The sequence below is a fragment of the Poecilia mexicana genome, unplaced genomic scaffold (genome assembly GCF_051168715.1).
Source record: "Poecilia mexicana isolate PSO_F unplaced genomic scaffold, ASM5116871v1 scaffold_22, whole genome shotgun sequence".
In the NCBI taxonomy this organism is placed as follows: Eukaryota; Metazoa; Chordata; class Actinopteri; order Cyprinodontiformes; family Poeciliidae; genus Poecilia; species Poecilia mexicana.
The window spans coordinates 24,581,843-24,600,829 of NW_028263391.1; the positions used below are offsets into that span (position 1 = coordinate 24,581,843).

Here is an 18,987-nt window from a genome sequence, read left to right on the forward strand (position 1 = left end):
CCAGTTTAGAATATCAGAAATTTGGGTTTTTGGTCTTTCATTCATAATCAAACTCCCTTGTGAACGGCAGAAGAAGAACGTCACAGACTGCTTTCATAATTTACATCCAGATTTACTGTCTGGCTTCTTCTGGTGCAGAATTACGGCGCATGTCTCAAGTCAACGACGTAAAAGTCAAATAAATGCAGTATGACTGTTCAGACGGCAAATACAATGAGAAATGTCAGATTTTGGTCCACATATGGAAGTGGAACAGGTTGTACTTTTTTGGGTGAAAAGGTCAGAGCAGCAGTTCAGATGACTGTAAAACGTAGAAAAATGAACTAAAACAGTGATTTGATTACATCACAGTCAACTGGAAATAAGACAACCTGAAGCTCACTGACTCAGCTATAAATAGATTTTAAAAAATGGAAAATGTTCTTGTTAAAGTATTACACATGACTTGAACTTTAAACTCGTATCTGGATTTGGCCTTAAGGGTCAAATAAGATTTTAAAACTTCAGTTTAAGGCATTTTTTCCCATCTGTGTTTCAAAGAGAACTGCAGACATGTATGATCTACATTCACTGACAGATTATCACAAGGCAGAATGAACTGGAGAAAAAATTATGCCATTGAATCTTTTTTACAAATGAAAACCTGGGAAATTTGAGCTGGAGTTGTATTCAACCTTCCAACAGGACAATCATCCTAAACATACAGACAGAGACTTTATGGGATGGTAAGGCATATTAATGTGGAGAAATAGGAATGGCCCAGTCAAAGTAAGAACCTGAAAATAATGCGCTGGAAGGTGGTTGAACCAAGAGAAAATGTGAATAAGGTCAATGGGTGTGAAAATATGTTGCAGGTTTTATCTGGAGTGCAAACAAGATAACAAATCAGTATATATGAACAGAAAAAACTGAAATTATGTCCAGTTCAGCTTAAATAAGGACAGGCAACACTGGATAGGATTTCTAAATTTAACCAGCAGTCAGCTCTTTATGGCAAGTCATGTGGGCACGAAACCGCTGAGGATTCAGTTCCTTGGGACATACCAGCCTGCGGGTCAACTACAAACACAAACATTACATTATCACATTTATTTAATTTAGTTTAGCTGTGATGAAACTGGTTACTTCAACAGGATATTAACACATAAACCAGCGCTGCTAAACTGACAAACTAAAAGTAGGTCCAACGAGTTACCATCGTGACAGGTGGCTTAGAGATTATTATTAAAGTTTATGTTGTGTTTCCAGACAACATTAGCCAAGGTTCCCTCTCTGACAGCGGCTCTGGAGGTCGTCAAACATCTGTCAGGCAGCTAACATATGGCTGGCCCCTTACAGCGACTCAAAACGACCCAACGGCGAAGCTTTTAACAGGGGTGTTACAAACACAGTGGTCACCCCGTTGTTTGCGTAGCAGGAAGTAACAACTTTAGCTAAAAGTGACAAGAAAGGCAAATAGAAGCTAGCTATCCAACAGGTTACAACTGTTTTTAATATTTAATGAGCTTTAAAATCAACTAAACTCACCAAACAATGGTTTTCTTACCTGCACACGGCTGCTCACTTCCCGCCTTTCAAGTTATTCCTGCTGGCTGAATCCAGCTAAATGTTATTTTTTCTTAATCAAGACATGTTTGGTCAGAAGACAGTTAAACTGTAACCTGCTACTGAACCAGAAATGTGACGGAGGCTCCGCCTCGTTCCTCTTGCTTTGTTTACAGGGGCGGAACCTTCGGCTTTACACCGGAGCCCCCACCTCACTGCAACTACCCCGCGGTTATGCCGCCTTCGGTTCACCTCGGAACGCAGACCTGGGAATGACGTCACACCCGAGTTAACAGCGGTTAGTCGGAGAAGTAGGAATAAAAGAAAAAGGAGGAATTCCAAAATGGCCCCGCCCCAGCAGCCATTGTTTGAAATCAATTTTAAGATTGGGAAGTAGGTTTTAAACCTACTGTCGAACAGACTTCTGGTCCGGGCTAAGAAAAAGACAAGAATAAAAACATAATATTATGAGAATTAGGTTATACAAGGATAAAAAGCTGTGCCATTACAAGAAAAAGCTTAAAAAAGCAAAGCAGTTTCTGTTTCTGACAAGACTACCTCGTCATGACTGGATTTTTTTTTTTTTTTTTTTTTTGTAAAGTGCCCAGAGATATTTGTTGGGCATTGATGTTATATACCGGTAAATAAACTGAATTTGATTTAATTATTCTTCCTGGAGTATTCTAATTACCTCCTTTTCCAAATATATGACCTTATTTTGGAAATACAACTCATTTCTGGAATTATGACTTTTTTCCTCATATATTGATTAATTTATTCTTGTAGATCTTTTTTCTTGCAATGACTTTTAGCTTTGCTCTAGTGCTCCAACACATTATTTAAAATTTTTTCAGCTTAGAGTTGCAGGCACTACATGTAGCATGATAACCAGAGGGTAGGGGCGGCTGTCTTGGATCTCGCAGTCTGTGTGAGAAAACTTCTCAAACACAAACTTTCAAAGGGAAGTTCAGCCAATTTTCTCAGAGTTTTACAAACAGAACGAGTTATTTGCAGTTTTACATGTAACAGAAAACATTTATCCTAATATTTACATGATTTTATTTTCATATATTGTAAATAGTCTGTTTTTTAATGCACATTTTGAACAAAAGATGGATGCAAGTCTAATTAAAAACTGATATTTTTCCTCACTAGAAAAAAAAGGAAAACATTTCCACATCAAACAGGTTTAGTGTTTAAAAATAATTTCTCTTTATTTCGCCACATCAGAATGTACTCCACTGTTATACAAATAGTTTGATAAATTTCCTTCTGACACAAAAATACCCATTATGTTAGTCTGGCGCGCAAACACACACACACACACACACCCCTACACACATTCTCTAAAACAAGATGCGCCGTTTCTGATTTGGCACTTTGGACGTATGGAGCCGTTTGCATTGATCTGCTGGTATGTGTGGCCATGCAGTGTTGCAGCGCTGCAGCCGCTGCGTTTGTAGCGACGGCGTCTCTCCTCTCGCCGGTGGGCTACAGAACATGGGTTCCTTTAAAAACACGATCAACATCGACAGACCACAAGAAACGGTAAACACACAGAGTTATGGCAGGAACATGAAAATGTTAGAGAAAAAAACCCACAAACAGATCCACACTGAAAGACTTCACTTCTGCTGCTTTGTAGCTTTTTAAATAATCCGTAACTTTAAAGAAGAATAACAGGAACCATCAGTTTCAATCTCTTTTATATTATTTTAACAGAAATACCTCCTGAAACAGAACCAACATCAGATCAGAAATCTGGAAGGCTTCAGATGAAGATGCAGCAAAAACAGCAAAAGGAAACAGTGTCTCATTCACCTTACAGTAAAATGCACCCTGACCCGAACATTAGACGCTCACAATATAAAAATAAAACCGTTCACGGCACCGGCTGGCTCTGGACTCCAGAGGTCACATCATGTTTTAATAAAAAATATCACATTTCCTCAGAGATTTATGCATTTAGCACACCAACGCATTAATCCAATTAGACTGCGGTTAGATTTTTAAGATAAGAAGCTAAACAATCAAAAAATTGATGGAAATAACACAGTTAAAGTTTAACATTTTTTTTACATTTCATCTTGTTACATTTAGAAACTCTGGGATATTTTAATGGGATGTCCTTTGATGAGGCAACATAAAGTAGTGAATAACCGTGAAGTGGAATAAACTGCGTCGTTTCTTAAAGTGTTAAACCAGACAAGGAGAACATCCAATGAAGAACATGTGTTGGAATGGCCTAGTCAAAGTCTGAAATTAACTGGAATTCAGAATCTGGGGCATGACTTGAACCACAGTTTGAGTTTATAATAGAGACTCAACAAAAGGTGAATTACTGACTCAGGCAGGCAGTATAATACAACGGAGGATTAGGAATAAAACCAAAAATGGGAGGAGGTCATGTGATTAATTTAACTTAAAATAAAAAAAAAATGTTTTTTTTATGTTAGAAAGTTGCAACTTTGTGAGAAAAAATGGATAATTTTCTATGATTAAAGTCATAAAACGTCTGATTTTAGAACTGAACTCGAGCAGCAGGCCGTTTTTAATGGGTTCCCAGCCCGACCCAGAGAGGTACGTGGTACATCTGGGCTCTTTGCCCGTGTCAGCTCGACATTTTCCAGGTCCAGAATCACCGTGAACGCCTCCATCAGGATGCAGGAAACCAGAGAGGAAGAAGCTGCAACATCCTGGACCCAGAAGACGTTCTGATGCAGATCAAACTCTGAGCTTGTCGGGTTTGGAACCTGTTAAAAACTGCCTGCTGTCACTTTTAAATTTGTAACTTTATGCTTTTAATCATGAAAAATTATCATTTTCCCCCTGGAAATGTACAACTTCACAACAAAAGGAGTTTTCTTTAGTAAATATGGGAAATTAATCTAGAAGTTTCTGATCTGCAATGGCCCAATGCATAATAAATAAAAAACTGATTAAGAAAAACGCGTACCAGTTTTTTTTCCACTTCATAATTATTCACTACTTTGTGTTCATTTATCATATAAAAAGTCCAATTAAACCCATTTTAGTTTGTGGTTGTAACATTTCAAAATGTGTGAGAAAATGTGTGTTTGGAAAAAAACGGAAGCCTGTTGTGAGAAAATCAAAACTCCCTTTAACCGTTTGTCAAATAAACTCATGGATCGAAAAAACACAGAACCAAACAGAAATCCAGAACAGAAAACTCTCCTCTCTCTGTCGTTTTAGAGCCAAATCTTCCCAAAAAGAAAAAAACATTAAGAATGTATTTCAAATAGTGTCGTCACAAACGGCTAAATACGAAACGCACAACGTGAACTCTGCTCAAAATAAAAAAAAATGAAGAAATGAAACTATTCAAAGATCATAAGGCCTGTTCAAAGTTGGCAGCTGATAATAAAGTTTGTTTCTTTCAAATGGACAAACTTCCTGTTCCAATGACAAAAACCCTCCACATACTTCCTGTCTGCCCTGAGGAACTCCACCCATCCTACCGACCTCACCTGTAGAGTACATAGAGGGTTTAAGGCAGCGCGAAAGTCACCAGATTACTTCCTGTTTGTCCACGTCAGCAGAGTGACGGCTGTCCTCCATGTTGCTACTAGAAGTTTTCTGTTTTTTCCTTAGAGTGCTTTTTGGGTTCTTGGTTAGGTAATGGGACCCGACCCGGTCCAGGTGTAGCTTGTGACGTGGCGGCGGTCTCATGTGGATTTGTCTTTCTGGTTGCAGTTGTTGTCTGTGCTGCTGTGGTCGCGCTGCTCGTCCTGCGCAGCGTCTTCCTTCGCTCTGGCCTGCCGGCGTCTCGATTTGACAGGCAGAACCAGAACCACGAGGAGACACAGGAGGTGCAAGCAAAAGTACCACGAGCTGCAAAGACAAAAAACTGCATCATGAATGGCATTTTAGCAAAATCTCTAGATTATCACAGTTTGTCGACAGTTTTTGATTCCACAATGGTGCAAAAATGGTTGAAACCAAACATTGGATTCAAGTGATGCTAACTCCCACCTGCAGGTGGCAGTATTTCTTACTCTGCTGCCTCTGTCTTACTTGATGCCAAATTATAGTCTGTGATTGATGCGGTATGTAACAAAAATCAAGCTAATTTAGTTAAATGGAAATAAACGACTGAAATAACACCGTAGCAGTGGTGGAAACAGCTAAGAAGTTAGTTATATTAACACTAACACACAAATTATAAACATTAGTTCCGCTAACGCTAAACAGCTACAACCTGCTACAACAGTATTTAGCAGAAGCTAACGCTAAAGCACTACGTCAACAGTATTAAAGCTAATGCTAAAGTGCTAACTTCAAATCAAATTATATTTGACATTGAAAGACTACAATCCTCAAAACCATTTTAATCTTGACAAAGTAACTTTCTACGTTCTGTATTGGCCTTAGATATTATATTTATGTTTATTTATTCCTCTCTACTGCCTCTTTTTTTATTTTGTTCCTGTATGTTTCTTGGTTTAAATAAAGTTATTGGAGGGAAAAAAGAGAGGACGTCAGGAGAGGAAGTGGAACTGCTGTCAATAAACAAAACTTCAAACAGATGTCAAACTTTATCCAACTGAAAATTTACAAATGGGCAAATAAATTAGAATTTCAAAATTTATCCGAACAAAAATATTTAGGGGAAGCTAAGTGAGCTAAATGAAATTATTAGCGGTTTAGCAGAAGAGTCTTCACTGCCGCACCATATCAAGTATTTTGTTAGTATTTCATTAAAGCACACTCAAAAACCTACATGTTTCATCTATTGAATACATTTTATTCTTCCTGAAAAGGTTATAATAATAATAATTTCATAAGCTCAGTCAACAAGCAAGGAATCAGTGGGAACTGATGATGTTTTCTCATTTCTCTGTGAAATATTTCAACCATTTTATGAATTATGTGCCAAGAAGGAGGGCAAAGGTTAACCCTGAGGAGATGGCTCAAGGGTTAGCCTGCTTTCTTTACGCCACCTGTCTGGCAGCTAATCGCTAACAACCGGGTCTTTATGTCCCAGCACCGACTCGGCCCATTTTATTTCCTCCCATTAATCTGTCTTGTTAACCATTGCAGCCTCCCAGCAGAGATCCAGACGATTAATTCCTCTCATTCCCAGCAGAAGTTAGCGGTTAAAATATAAACAACACGTACCTGTAGAACTTTAGCGAGGGTCCAACAGCGAGCAAGACGAACGGCACCACCGTGTAGCAAATGGCAACCTGCGTGCTAGCCCACGTGATGACATCATAGACGCGTTTGTGCGAGTCGGAGACCAAGAAGTACGGTCTGATGTTGTGCCGTACCTAAAGGAGGGGAACATGTTTAAAACTTTAAATTGCATCCATTCAGTTCCTAGAAAACTACAGCAAACGAGCTAAATGACCCGGTTTGACGAGTCAAACATGTCTGCTCATTAAAGGAGCATCTCCCGTTTCTCTATCTGAGGCTGAAGACAGAAGGATCATTATCTTTAGGCAGTAACTGGGTCAGCATTTTCTAGGTCAGGGGTGTACAAACTTAACAAAAAATAAATGAAAATCCAGCAAATAAAGTAATCTGATATTTTTATTTTTACAAAAAGGGAAACAAAAAAAAAACAAGAAAATAGAAAAAAAAAATTTAATTTATCTGATTTAATTTCTCCTGTAGGACAGGAGTTTCATTAATCAATTTCTCATGTATCCCTTTTATATTTACCCATTTTTCATTTAACATTTGTTTGAAAAAAAAATAATTTTCCCATTTTCCAATTTCCCTTATTAATTTAGAATTTCCTTATTTTTTTATTTATCACATTCTATTTTCCCCTCAAAACTCGGAAAAAGAGGGAAAAGAGGCACGTCATCAGGCTACAACTTCCCCAATGGGTTGGGGAAGTTGTAGCCTTGAAGAAAACCGTACTTTGCTTCAAGAAAGATGGCGACCTACTACCGGGTTATCAATAAGCTGAAGCTCATTAACTTCATTAGAAAATAGTGTTATTACTCCTGACTTTACTTTCCGTGTGGCCGCTCAGACAGAACGTGTTTCAGCTGGCGGCTCTCATGGACTCAGAGCTTCACCGTCGGGAGTTTTTATAGTTTGGACGAAGCAGCCGCTGAAGTTGGCTTACGATTGAAAATTCGGGACACCTTCGTAGCTACCAGCTGTCCAAAATCGGAATAAAAGTCTTGTCGTGTGAGCCAGGTGTTTGAAGGGCTAAATATAAATGCACACCACCCTTTTCAGATTTTTTTTTCTTTTTTCATTTTTGGGGAGAACTGCTTTTCTCTTCCAGCAACCGGGATGTGGATTTCTGAAAATTTCAAGTAGATTCTGGAAAGCCTTCGGTGCTGAAGGAGGAAAGTGAACTCACGGCGCGGGCGGCCATTGTCATCCCAATGCCGGTGACGAAGGTCAGGTAGTAGCCGGGGTAGACGCCGTGCCACATGGCCGACAGCAGGAAGGTGGCGGCCGTCGGGTTGACGGGGCAACGCTCATAGCAAAGTCTGAGGAAGACAACACAGTGCATTCAGGGCTCATGGAAAAATCAGGAAATATCAGCAGAAATAGCTAAGCTAGTTAGCAAAGTTACACTTTTACTCAGAGGTTTATGGGGATAAATCCATTTTAATTTAGAGATTTTAACAAAAGGGAAATTACTATGCAAAACTATACGTATAGGCTCAAATAAATAAATACATTTTGAATTGAATATTAGTGGGAGTGTGTTTATATATTTAAGTCTATTTCAGGCGTCAGCAACCCTTTATAATCTAAAGAGCCAACAAAAAAAACTAAATTAGAAGAATTGTTACATGATATTTGGAAAAAGATGGTGCATTATTTCATAAAAATATTTATTACAGGATGTTTTTGTGTCGTTTGAAAGGAACCATCATCTTATTTCTACTTTTAGGTTTTAAAATAAAGAAAAAATAAATCTACTGTAAAGTGAGGATGGACTGATTTTCTTCTATTTTAATATTTGTAGAAAATTATAGGAAACAAATATTACATATAGTTTTATTGTCATTCTGATGTGGAAATTAAAAATACCTGTTATTGTTATATCTTAATTTAAAACTTTATGTTGTTCTTCATTGTTTTTAACTCTGTGCAGAATACAGGAAACCCCACAAAACAATCAAAACCTGTTCAAGAAATTAATTTAAGTTGTGTGTTGCAAAATAATTCCAAATCTCCCATCCAGAAAACGATTAAAATGCATCATAAAAACGCAGAAATAAAAATAATCCTGTTACCTTTTGAGCCACTGAGCTGTCTGAATGTTCCAGTTGTCTAGAAAGAGCTTGAAACTTGTGGCAAACTGAAAGGAAACAATAAAACTTCAGGAATCAGATGGAAAAGTAAATCCAAAAAGTAAACAAACGACGTCGCCGAACCTCGATATCCAGAATCCTGAGGTTGGAAATCAGGTCCCAGCGCGGCGAGCCGTCTGCGTCGTAGCCGTTGAAGCCAAACCCGGCTGCGTTGTTGATGGCATCGGCTGCAGACACACAAACCGGAGATTCCTCATGAAATACAACAGGGTGCAGTTCTCACATCAACACTAGATGGCAATGTTGCACTGGGAAATGATTTTACATAAAAATACTTTTTAATTCTGTTGGTCAGGGAGTTTATTGTGATAATTAAATTTTTGATTTGATGGCATAATAATGCAACACATTCTCAAAGATCAATAAACTTTAAATTCTAATGGGCATTTAACACAGGAACTGGAAGACATTTAAAATCTGAAAGTAAATAAGTAAAACAACCAAAACAACAAATAAAATGAATCATAAGTCTCTGGTCATAAGCACCACACTGAAGACTTTTATCATCCAGTTTTGGCAGAAACGGAGAAAAGAAAATAACAGATAAATCTGTTTTAAAACAAAACAAGCAACCTTGTTTTAATTTACAATACGATTAATTGATTAATGGATTTACTGCTTATTGAGTCAGGCCTAATTTCACAACACAGGTTGTAGTTTCAGGTTTCCTCACCTAGAGTCCACACAAAGTAGTATTTAGGCCTGAGCGCCAGCATGGCCAGGTAAAGGTAGACGACCTGCAGGTAAAACGGCGTGGTGCTGACGAAGTGCTCGTCTATGGAGTGGTCGACCGGGAGCAGCCGGTAGAGCGACAGGTAGGTGGTCAAAGAGATGGCGCAGGTGCACAGCTTGGACACCACGGCGCGCTGGGAGGACATGGAAGGAAAAATAAAAACACGTCGTTTATCTGACGATGAACCGCTTTATTATGGATCAGGTGGAGGAAAGGAGAGGCTTCTCATTCACAGACTGGTTACTGTAGATGGGGACTCTGTTGTTTCATTTCCATTTTGGGTTTTTACTGCTTCTAAAAACAACCCAAGAGTTGAAGTTTTTTTGGTATTCTTCTGAATGTAACATCACAAATCATCAGGCACTGACCCTCACCCAGTGACCCCAGGCAAGACCAGCCCGTTACCTAGCAACCCCACAAAGTTCCACTCGTTACCTAGCAACCAAAGCAGAGCGCTAGCACAGTTGCTCAGCTGGTTTTACCACCCTAAAAACAGCTCATTCTGAAAAGACCAGACTGAAATCTCATTATCTGAGAATCATTTTATAGGGAAAAAAAATATGATGAAAGTGTTTTGTATAGGCCATAAATCTATGCTAATCAGTTCAATGGAGAACAACAGGCCACTTCTAAAGAACCAAACCAGTTATTAATAAATATACTTCTAAAAATCAAAAAAATGCAAACTTGCATTCATCAAACAGTTGTTCCTGTGGAGATGCTCCATGAAATCAGGATGGAAACTGAAAAGACTGACATTTTAACAGTCAGTGAATGCAGCATATTAAAAGGGAAAGTATTTATTTTCCAGGCACAAAGTGGCGTTTCACATTAAAATCAAGCAATTATATTACCTTCAGTTGATGTAAAGACGCCACACACATCAAATATGCCTCAATTTAATGCCTTGAAATTGGGCCTCTGTCTCTTTAAGAAGCTCCTGAAAAATATTTTTTCTTCTATTTTCTTGCATTATTGGCCAAAACTGGCAAATCAAAGTAGAAGAAAGGACAGAAATGCTGATAATTGAAGCTCCGCTTTATGTTTTATTTAAACCTTTGCTCTAAAAAAAGCCTCAAAGTTTCAGATTTAATGACTGTTTAGTTTGAGTCATTTGAGCTGATTTAAGGTGAGTGGATCTGGATCCGACCGGTACCTTTGGTGAAGGCTCGGGCTGCTTGGCCTTCCCGTTCTCCTTGCCGTTAGCGTTCTCCTGGTGGCGGCGCTGGTACGACGTCCCCTCCATGAAGGCCATATAGTCGTTGTAGGAGCAGGTAGGTCCCGCCAGGATGCCCATGAAGTTGCAGTTGTAGCTCAGGTACTCCAGCAGGCTGGGCATCCGGCTGAGCAGAACAGGAGACGCTCGTTATCAGGATGTGAAGCGACAGAAAAGCACAAATAAGCAAAACTCTGAGCTAATCCCAAATAAAACTTCCTGTCTGCTGCAGGTTTTCTGCAGCACAGAGTGTTTCTGAACATCAATTTTTAAATTTTACCACAAATTCTTAAAGAGCCGGTATTATGCTAAATCAACTTTTTTCAGCTTTTCATCAAGATTTTCTCTCATCAAAAACAAACATGGAATGTTGCTTTGACTTTTCCTGCATGTTTGAGAAATCCTTTAATCTCCATGACAACCATTCAGCTATGAAAAACACCTGGTTGGACCTAGCCCCGCCTTCGAGATGCAGCTCCTCCCCAGAGCTGCAGTTTCCAAGCTTCAACCTCACACAGCAGCTCCTTCAGACTAGCCAGCAGCAATTAGCAAACACCTGGTGGAATTGCACAACTGCCGAGCTCATTATAGGAGCCACTTCTCTGGTAAAAACGTTGTTAAAGGGTTATTAGAGGAGCCATGTTGGGATGACTTCCTGAAGGCAGAGTTTAAGAAAGAGCAGGAAGTTCTTAAAGAGACAGATGTCCAATTTCAGTGTGTTAAATTGCAAAGTCAAATTTATATTAGCCATATTTGATGTACACAACATTTTTAAAACAACTGAAGGAAACAAAGTTATTTGATTATTCTATAAAATGTCACTATGCCTGGAAAACACATAATACCGCCTCTTTAATGGAATTTAGGTCTCGACTTTGACTAGGCCATGCTTTGAGTTGAGCTGTTTCACTGCAGCTCTGGCTGTGTGTTCATGTTAATAAAGGAAGTCCCGCCTCGTAGCGTGAGCGGCGTTGTTACAGCAACATTTCATCTCCATCAGAGAAGATTTGAGAGGGAAAACAATCCGCAAAGCAGGAAGGACGGATTACAGGCATTCCCGTAAAATGATTCACTGACAGCAGCCGGCGAACGCAGGCTTACACTCTAAAACAGACAAGATGTTAAATTCAACCGTCGGAGCATTAAAACATACCTTAGTCACATACCTGATAGCTAGGTATTTCTGACTGGGAGTCAGCTGTCCTTCCCTGCGCTTCGACAAACCTGCACACACACACACACACTAGCATGATGCACGCTGCGAAACACATTCAGGTTTAACAGTCAAGGTGTTCAGGATTCAGAGGGCAGCCGTGATGACGGAGCAACATAAACATGAGCAAAAGGTCACGACCTCCGGAGATCGCTCTATTGTTGGAAACCGTCAGCTTTTCAGCTCATTGGGCGCAAAAACCAAAACTGTTTAAACAAAACTACGCTTCATTAAGACTAACATTCACCAAACCTGAAGAGGAGTTTCACTTTACACATGACTTAAAGGGAAATTAAAGGAATGAACTGTAAAAAATTGATAAAAGAATGATAAAAAGTAAGGGCTGGGACTTTACTGAGTTGATTTTGATTAATTTAATGACCTAGATTTTAGCACAATTAACTGAACTTTTCTTTTTACATAAAAATCTCCCAACTGGAACCTTTGAATTTGTTTCTGGTACACTTCTAAATCTGACGCACAAGCTACACATGCTAACAACAGTGATGCTAGCGCTCCTCTCGGCTCACTGGAGGCTCATCTCTGCTTCAGAAACCGATCTGATTAGAAATACTAGTGTTGTGTTCAAGTTGCGCTAAAAGGAGTTATCCTCTCACTGAAGCAATTCAAGCCTAAAGTAGCATCTCAATGCTAACCATGTAGCAGCTAATGCTAACGCCTAAAATAACCTGAATTGCAGAATAAAAACAATAAATATCTCTGTTGTTGATTTCATGTGTCTGTTTATTCAGTAATTTAGCAGCAAAAAGAGGTTTTTGAATTGAATGAGTTGCTTATTTTCTCAATTAAAATCCGATTGATTAATTACAGACATTTTAATCGACTCCTAGTTTGCAGCCTGTTGGAGCTCAATCTGCGGCCTGAGGAAACTGTTGGCCATAAACCCATTACATAACGGCGCCTGTGCTCTCTTTCTGCTCCACTGGTCGGCCGATCGAGCCGTCTCAAAAATAACGTTTTATTTTTTTAACTCCTCAGAGAATCAAAGTGGCACTTTCACTTCTGCCTCATCTGGCGCTTTAGGAGCAGGAAGCCGCGCGCGTCTTACCGTCATGGATTTCAAACGCCATGCTGGTGATCTTCTGGGTTATAACCATCATGGGCCTGAAAAGCAAAGCAAGCAAACAACATTTATTTCTGTTTGATTCAACATAAAATACAAATTAAATGGGAAAAATTATGACCATTTTAGACACATTTTTAGTCCGATTTCAGCGACAGACATATTTTGATTTATGCACAATTTTGTGTTCTTCATCACTTAAAATCCCAGTAAAATACATTAAAGCCTGAATATTTCTGCTAGAAATGACTCATTTTCCAGGTGTTAGTCATTTCAGCTAATAAAAGCTTTCCTGTTATCCTCATTTTGTTTTGTTTTGTCGTCCACCTAATGGGCTCAGATACCAATTAGCCCAGTAATAGCAGCAACAGAACCAGCTGCACCAGTATCCTTACAGTGGGAAGTTCCCTCCTGGATAATTAGGGGCTTTTTTAACTTCCTGTTGCTCTTCCTTCCTGCTCCTCTTCCTCATGGCTCTAAGAGTGTTGCACTAGTCATCTCTCTGCTTCTTCTTCTTGCTAGTATCAGCAGAATAAATCCACGCATAATAAATGACCAAACAGAGGCGTTCGGTTCAGAGAAGCATATTTGATTTGACATTTTGAAGCCAAACAGACAGACGGCCCATTTGGGTTTGCGTTACGTTGCTTAGCAACCAGCCTCCTCCAACCTGCAGGCCGTCTAGCGAAGAGGGAACTGACTCGGCGCTTCCAGCGTCATTTAGGATGTTTCATGTAAAGATTTTATTTAAAACGTGCAGCGGTAGAGAAGCTCACCCAGTGAAATCGGCAGAGTACATGCCGTAGTCGAACACGTAGACTCTTGTAATCTGACAGACGATCAGGTAACCGAGGGTGACGATGAAGCAGTACCTAAAGAAACAGAAACAACAGAGACATGCTTTTTCTTTTGCATCCTTCACAATAAATATTGTAAATACAGTCATATATGTTCGCCTTCAAAGGGGCAGTGTTAAACATTTTCCAGGCACATGGCGGCCATTTTACAGCACAATCAAACAAATATGTTAAAGAAATGTGACTTTGTAATTTAACGCCTTGAAATTGGGCCTCTGTCACTTTAAGACACTCCTGCTCCGCCTCCAGGAAGTCATCCCAACATGGCTCCTCTATTAACCCTTTAACAACATTTTAGTCACTGAGATACTAACATGAGATATTCAAATGTTTGCTAATTGCTGCTGGCTAGTTTGAAGGAGCCGAGTGGGGGAGGAGCTGCACCTCGAAGGCGGGGCTACGTCCACTCAGGAGTTTTGCACAACTGAATGGTTGCCATGGAGATTAAGGGATTTCTCAAATTGAAAATGAACTAGGGCTCTATAAAATCTGTTTTTATTTTCTAAATGTTGATTCATTTTTCTCAAATTCCACTGTTTCTGTTCTAATTTTTATGAATTACATTTTTTTAAATTAGGAGTTAGAATCACTTAAATTCAATGTTTGCGACTGTTTTTGTAGGAAATTTGTAACAAACTCAGTTATGTTTTTTAGCACAGAAAAATGCTGAGATCTAAAACAAAGTTTTATTTCAAATTGTAGATAAAAGAGTAAATTTCAGCCCCCCAAAATTTTTTTCTCAAATAATTTTGAGCAAAAAAGGACATTTCTGAGTTTGAAAAGTTGAAATTTTTTTACTTTCGAAACTCAGGAATTTCCTTTTTTTCAGAAAATTTCTGAAAAATTTGGTCTTTTTTTTTTTTGTTTTTTGCTTTTTCTCTCTGCAGTGGCCCTGACATGCTGTGGAAAGTATTTGATTATTTTGTGTGAATTTCTATGAAAAACTGAGGGACTGAGAAGTGCAGGTGAATTTTATTATTAACTGACTGCACTCAGTTTTACATTCTTTGCATATGACATTTTTTAAAAAACGTTACTAAAGTCCTTTACTCTTATTTTTCTCTGCATGTGGATGATTTTTTTCATCACTTTGCTGCTGAATCTCTTCACTGTGGGACCGTAAAGGATATTTGTGTTGACTGGATGCCGGCAGCATTCCTCGCTTTGCTGCAACTTGTTTGCTCAATTAGTCAAATAGAGGAAATTTGCATCAGACCGAACTGCGAAGCAGCAGATCGCAGTGAATTAATGTTGTAAATCCTCAACAAATAGAGAATAATTGTTTAAATTACATTAAATTGGCTTTTCCTTTGTTTGTCCCAAACCAGCGCTTCCCATAAAGTCCTGTTGTTTTTTGTTTTTAAGAGTTTCACAGATGTTTGTGTTTCTACTTGGCAGATATAAGTGAAGAGAGATTAGATTAGATTAGATTAATAGGTAGATAGACAGACAGACAGACAAAGACAGAAAAAAAATCAGTGAAGAGGCAGAAAAACAAAGAAAACAGAAATAAAGAAAAAAGACAGAAAGAAAGAAGCTCAGTGCGATTAGCTGTGAATATTTCTCCACATCTTTCTTCCATTTCCTGCCTCCGTTTATTTTTCTGCTGTTATGCTAATCGCTCTGCTAGCCGTGCAGGTGTAACCATGTCAGGTCGAGCTCCAAGAGCAAAGGTCGCAGGTCAAACAAAGGATCGCCGTGTCCGCTCAGAAAGCCGCGGGCTTCCGACCTGAACCGGGTCAGAAACTCATTTGTTATGCAAAGACCTGGAAGGTTCAGTAACCTCAGCAAACAGCGACATGTCAGCGAGTTCTGGGACTTTACTGCTTTTTAGAGATATAACTTTAAGTTATATCTCTAAAATGCACAGCAACTGTATTTAATCATATTTTTTTACATTTATTGATGCTGCCACGAAACATGGAAAAAATGACTAAAATTTCTGATCATACTGTCAATTTTTTTTATTTAATATAAATAACTGAAATTTAACATGAAAATAAATCAAAAATATGATAAGAAATTTTTCACAATAAACGGTAAACAATAAGATAAATTTCCTATCTTTTGGGGATAGCCTGAATGTGGCGACCTTAACGAGTCAAGGTCACAAACCTGGACGATGAATCAGCTAAGCTGAACAATTTAAAGGTAAAAGTGATAAACTATAAAGAAAGTTTAATTTACAGAGTAATGTTATGGAATACACTTTAATTCCTGGGCTATAATTTTTACTATATTTGAACCCTGCAAATGAGCTGATAGACTCAGTTTGTTTGGACCAGAACTTCATCATCTGCTCCACCTCCAGCTGGTGTTAAAGTATCATCAACAATATCTTCTAATAATTTATCACTATGCAGTCACATTTTCTGTCAACCTTTAGGCTGCCCTGCACCAGGCTCAGCTAGTTTCTGAGGGAACTTGCAGGCTCTGTCTCCTGTCGTCCAACATCAGTGTCTGACCTCACAAATGGAGCAGCTTCATGTTGAAATCTATAAATTAAGAATCCAGGATAGCAGACCATGGCATTTCCATGGACTAAAAGGCGGTGGAAGTATCATGATGTGGGCTGTTTTGATGGGAAACGGGAAAATTACAACTAGAACGTAATAAAAAAAAATGTCAAAATCAGAACAAATAATTGTGTTCTGACGCCTGCTTTGCTAAAAGTGATGCCAACTCTGTTTATGAGGTTTATTTATAACTTTGGACTGGGCAAAATGAAGTAAAACCCGCACCAGTTTGTGTGTTTAAAAGTTCCTGCAGATTTGCACCGTCCTGGAGAAAGAACCATAAATGCTTCACTGAAAAATGTTGCTGTCTTACTTGTGCATGTGCTCCAGGCTGGCAAAGATCATCACCCCGTAGGAGAGGCCGCTCTGCACCAGAAAATGGACCGAATACCTTTAAAGACAAGACAAATGTCACACAAATATTACACAAACATATCAACAATTATTGAGCAATGCAGCAGGGTCCAGGCAGTCAGAGCACAGGAGAGAAATCTGAATTTATTTCAGCTAAACTCCTAAAAATTCATCCCTATGATATTGGAACAGGTTGCACCATCAGAGCGCCGCAGGAGAGCAGAAACAAAGAAACACCGCGTCCAGCAGCGCCGTGATCTGACCGACGTCAAGCCCTGCAGCAGAGCAGAGACGCCGCTCTGAGTTAGCCGAGAGTCAATGCAGATAACGAGGATGGGAGGAAACACGACGGCAAAACAAAAACAGGCGAAAACACGACGGCAAAACAAAAACAGGCGAAAACACGACGGCCAAACAAAAACAGGCGAAAACATGACAGCAAAATATGTGTTTCCAGGCACATAGTCCCATTATATAGCAGAACTGTCATTATGAAAATGATATATCAAATATGACTTAAAATAAATTTAACAAGTTGAAATTGGGCCTCTGTCTCTTTAAAAGCTCCTGCTCTTTCTGAAGCTCCGCCTCCAGGAAGTCAAATAATAAAACACTTCATTTAATGTCAGCATCAAATTACTAGAAGCAGCAGGAATTTGAAACAATTTGACAAATAATCTTAATTTTTTAAACCTATTTTTAACCAGGAAAGTCCAAATGACTTTAAAATTCTCTTTTTAAAGGAAGTCCTGACCAAAAATAACTACCAGGGCTTTTTCTTATTAACCCAACTTTTTCCTGGTAATCCTTGTGGTAACTCATATCTTAAGTAAAGTCACAGTAGCGCCACCTGGAGGCAAACCAAACTCTGAAAATTAGTTTTCATGACTTTGTGCTCAGCTAGAACACCGAATGTTGAATTAAATTTCTGTCAGCCTCATTCTGGTGCAGTAATGCTGCATTTCTCTGAAACATGGCGGCTGCAGGGAAATTAAAGTCAAATACAACCATTAAAATGTGCAGAACGTTTTTCACCCAGAAGCAAAAGTTAGACGTTCTTAGCTTTTCTGGTAGGAGGTTTCTCAGCCGCATCGATTTCTTAAAACTACGTGGAAAAATCATATTTTTTGCACCACGAGTCACATGATGAGCTACTGGATGTTACTACTGGCAGAAACGACAAAGAAACAACAGGAAATGGTAGGAGGATCATAGAGCTGCATATTTTTAATGACTTATCACATTAACAAACTTTTTCATGTGTGATTTTAATTGCTTTTCTTATTTAATGGAAACAGAAATTGAACAATTGTGTTTTTTTAACATTAGCAGATGACCGATAAAGTTTTTGTGCGTATTTCTCATGAAAATGCAGGATAAACATGGCGGCGCCTTACCAGCCGAAGCAGAACAGAGCCAAGTACAGACCCAGTAGGGTGGCCACCACGTGTCTGATGAAGGGACTGGTTTTACTGGGATGGAGGTAGAGCCGGAACCACACAGCCATGAGCAGAGCGAACAGCTGACACGCCACGAAGTTCACCTGCACAGGAGCAGCAGAAGAAGAAATCCCATGAAAAACACTGAACTCCACGATTTCATTTGCATGAGAGGGATTAAAGCGACAGCCGGTTTCAGCTTCACTCCTAATGAGGCGTTACGTTTATTTGCATAAAGCTTCAGCAACAAAGAGCTTTACATCATAAAAACATCATGAAGTCATGAAACAAGAAATAAACATTTAGGTGAGAGGCTAAACCAGGGACACAACATATCAGTATTATAATCAGTTTCCATGTTTTTTTCTGTTAGTTTCTGTGTTATTTAAAATCAGTTTACATGTTTTTAATCATAACTTTCTGAATTTTTTTTAGTCGGTTTAAGTGTTTTTACCATTAATTTTCATGTTTTTAACAGTTTATATGTTTTTAACATCAGTTTCCATATTTTTGACGCTAATTTTAATGTTTTAATGTTTTTTAGTCAGTTTCAGTGGGTTTTTATCATCAGATTTAGAGCTTTTAGGGATGCACTGATCCATTTTTTTCATTTCCGATACCGATATCTGTGGTTTAGTATCGCCCAATACCGATCAGATACAAAAACAGATAGAAAACCAGCAGAAACATAAGTGGAACAAAAACCATCAAACTCGGAAT

The 18,987-nt window shown here is 38.8% G+C and overlaps 2 protein-coding genes across 5 annotated transcripts in view; both read right to left on the reverse strand.

The window, feature by feature from the left end:
• kidins220a (kinase D-interacting substrate 220a) overlaps window positions 1–1,676 on the reverse strand; it is a 52,398-nt gene extending 50,722 nt beyond the window's left edge. For all 4 annotated transcript variants that reach the window (XM_088002721.1, XM_088002722.1, XM_088002720.1 and 1 more), the window contains exon 1: window positions 1,547–1,676. The gene's annotated coding sequence lies outside the window, so the exon portion shown is untranslated. The remainder of the gene's footprint in view (window positions 1–1,546) is intronic.
• The window catches only part of mboat2a (membrane bound O-acyltransferase domain containing 2a), a 28,670-nt gene continuing 11,292 nt past the window's right edge, over window positions 1,610–18,987 (reverse strand). The window contains exons 2-13 of the mRNA XM_015004715.2: window positions 18,226–18,371; window positions 16,788–16,865; window positions 13,878–13,973; window positions 13,087–13,142; window positions 11,971–12,028; window positions 10,745–10,931; window positions 9,529–9,721; window positions 8,919–9,022; window positions 8,778–8,842; window positions 7,889–8,021; window positions 6,685–6,836; window positions 1,610–5,397 (exon numbers count right to left, since the gene is read on the reverse strand). Of these exons, the coding sequence (XP_014860201.2) occupies window positions 5,232–5,397; window positions 6,685–6,836; window positions 7,889–8,021; window positions 8,778–8,842; window positions 8,919–9,022; window positions 9,529–9,721; window positions 10,745–10,931; window positions 11,971–12,028; window positions 13,087–13,142; window positions 13,878–13,973; window positions 16,788–16,865; window positions 18,226–18,371 (1,434 nt within the window). The 3' untranslated portion in view covers window positions 1,610–5,231. The remainder of the gene's footprint in view (window positions 5,398–6,684; window positions 6,837–7,888; window positions 8,022–8,777; window positions 8,843–8,918; window positions 9,023–9,528; window positions 9,722–10,744; window positions 10,932–11,970; window positions 12,029–13,086; window positions 13,143–13,877; window positions 13,974–16,787; window positions 16,866–18,225; window positions 18,372–18,987) is intronic.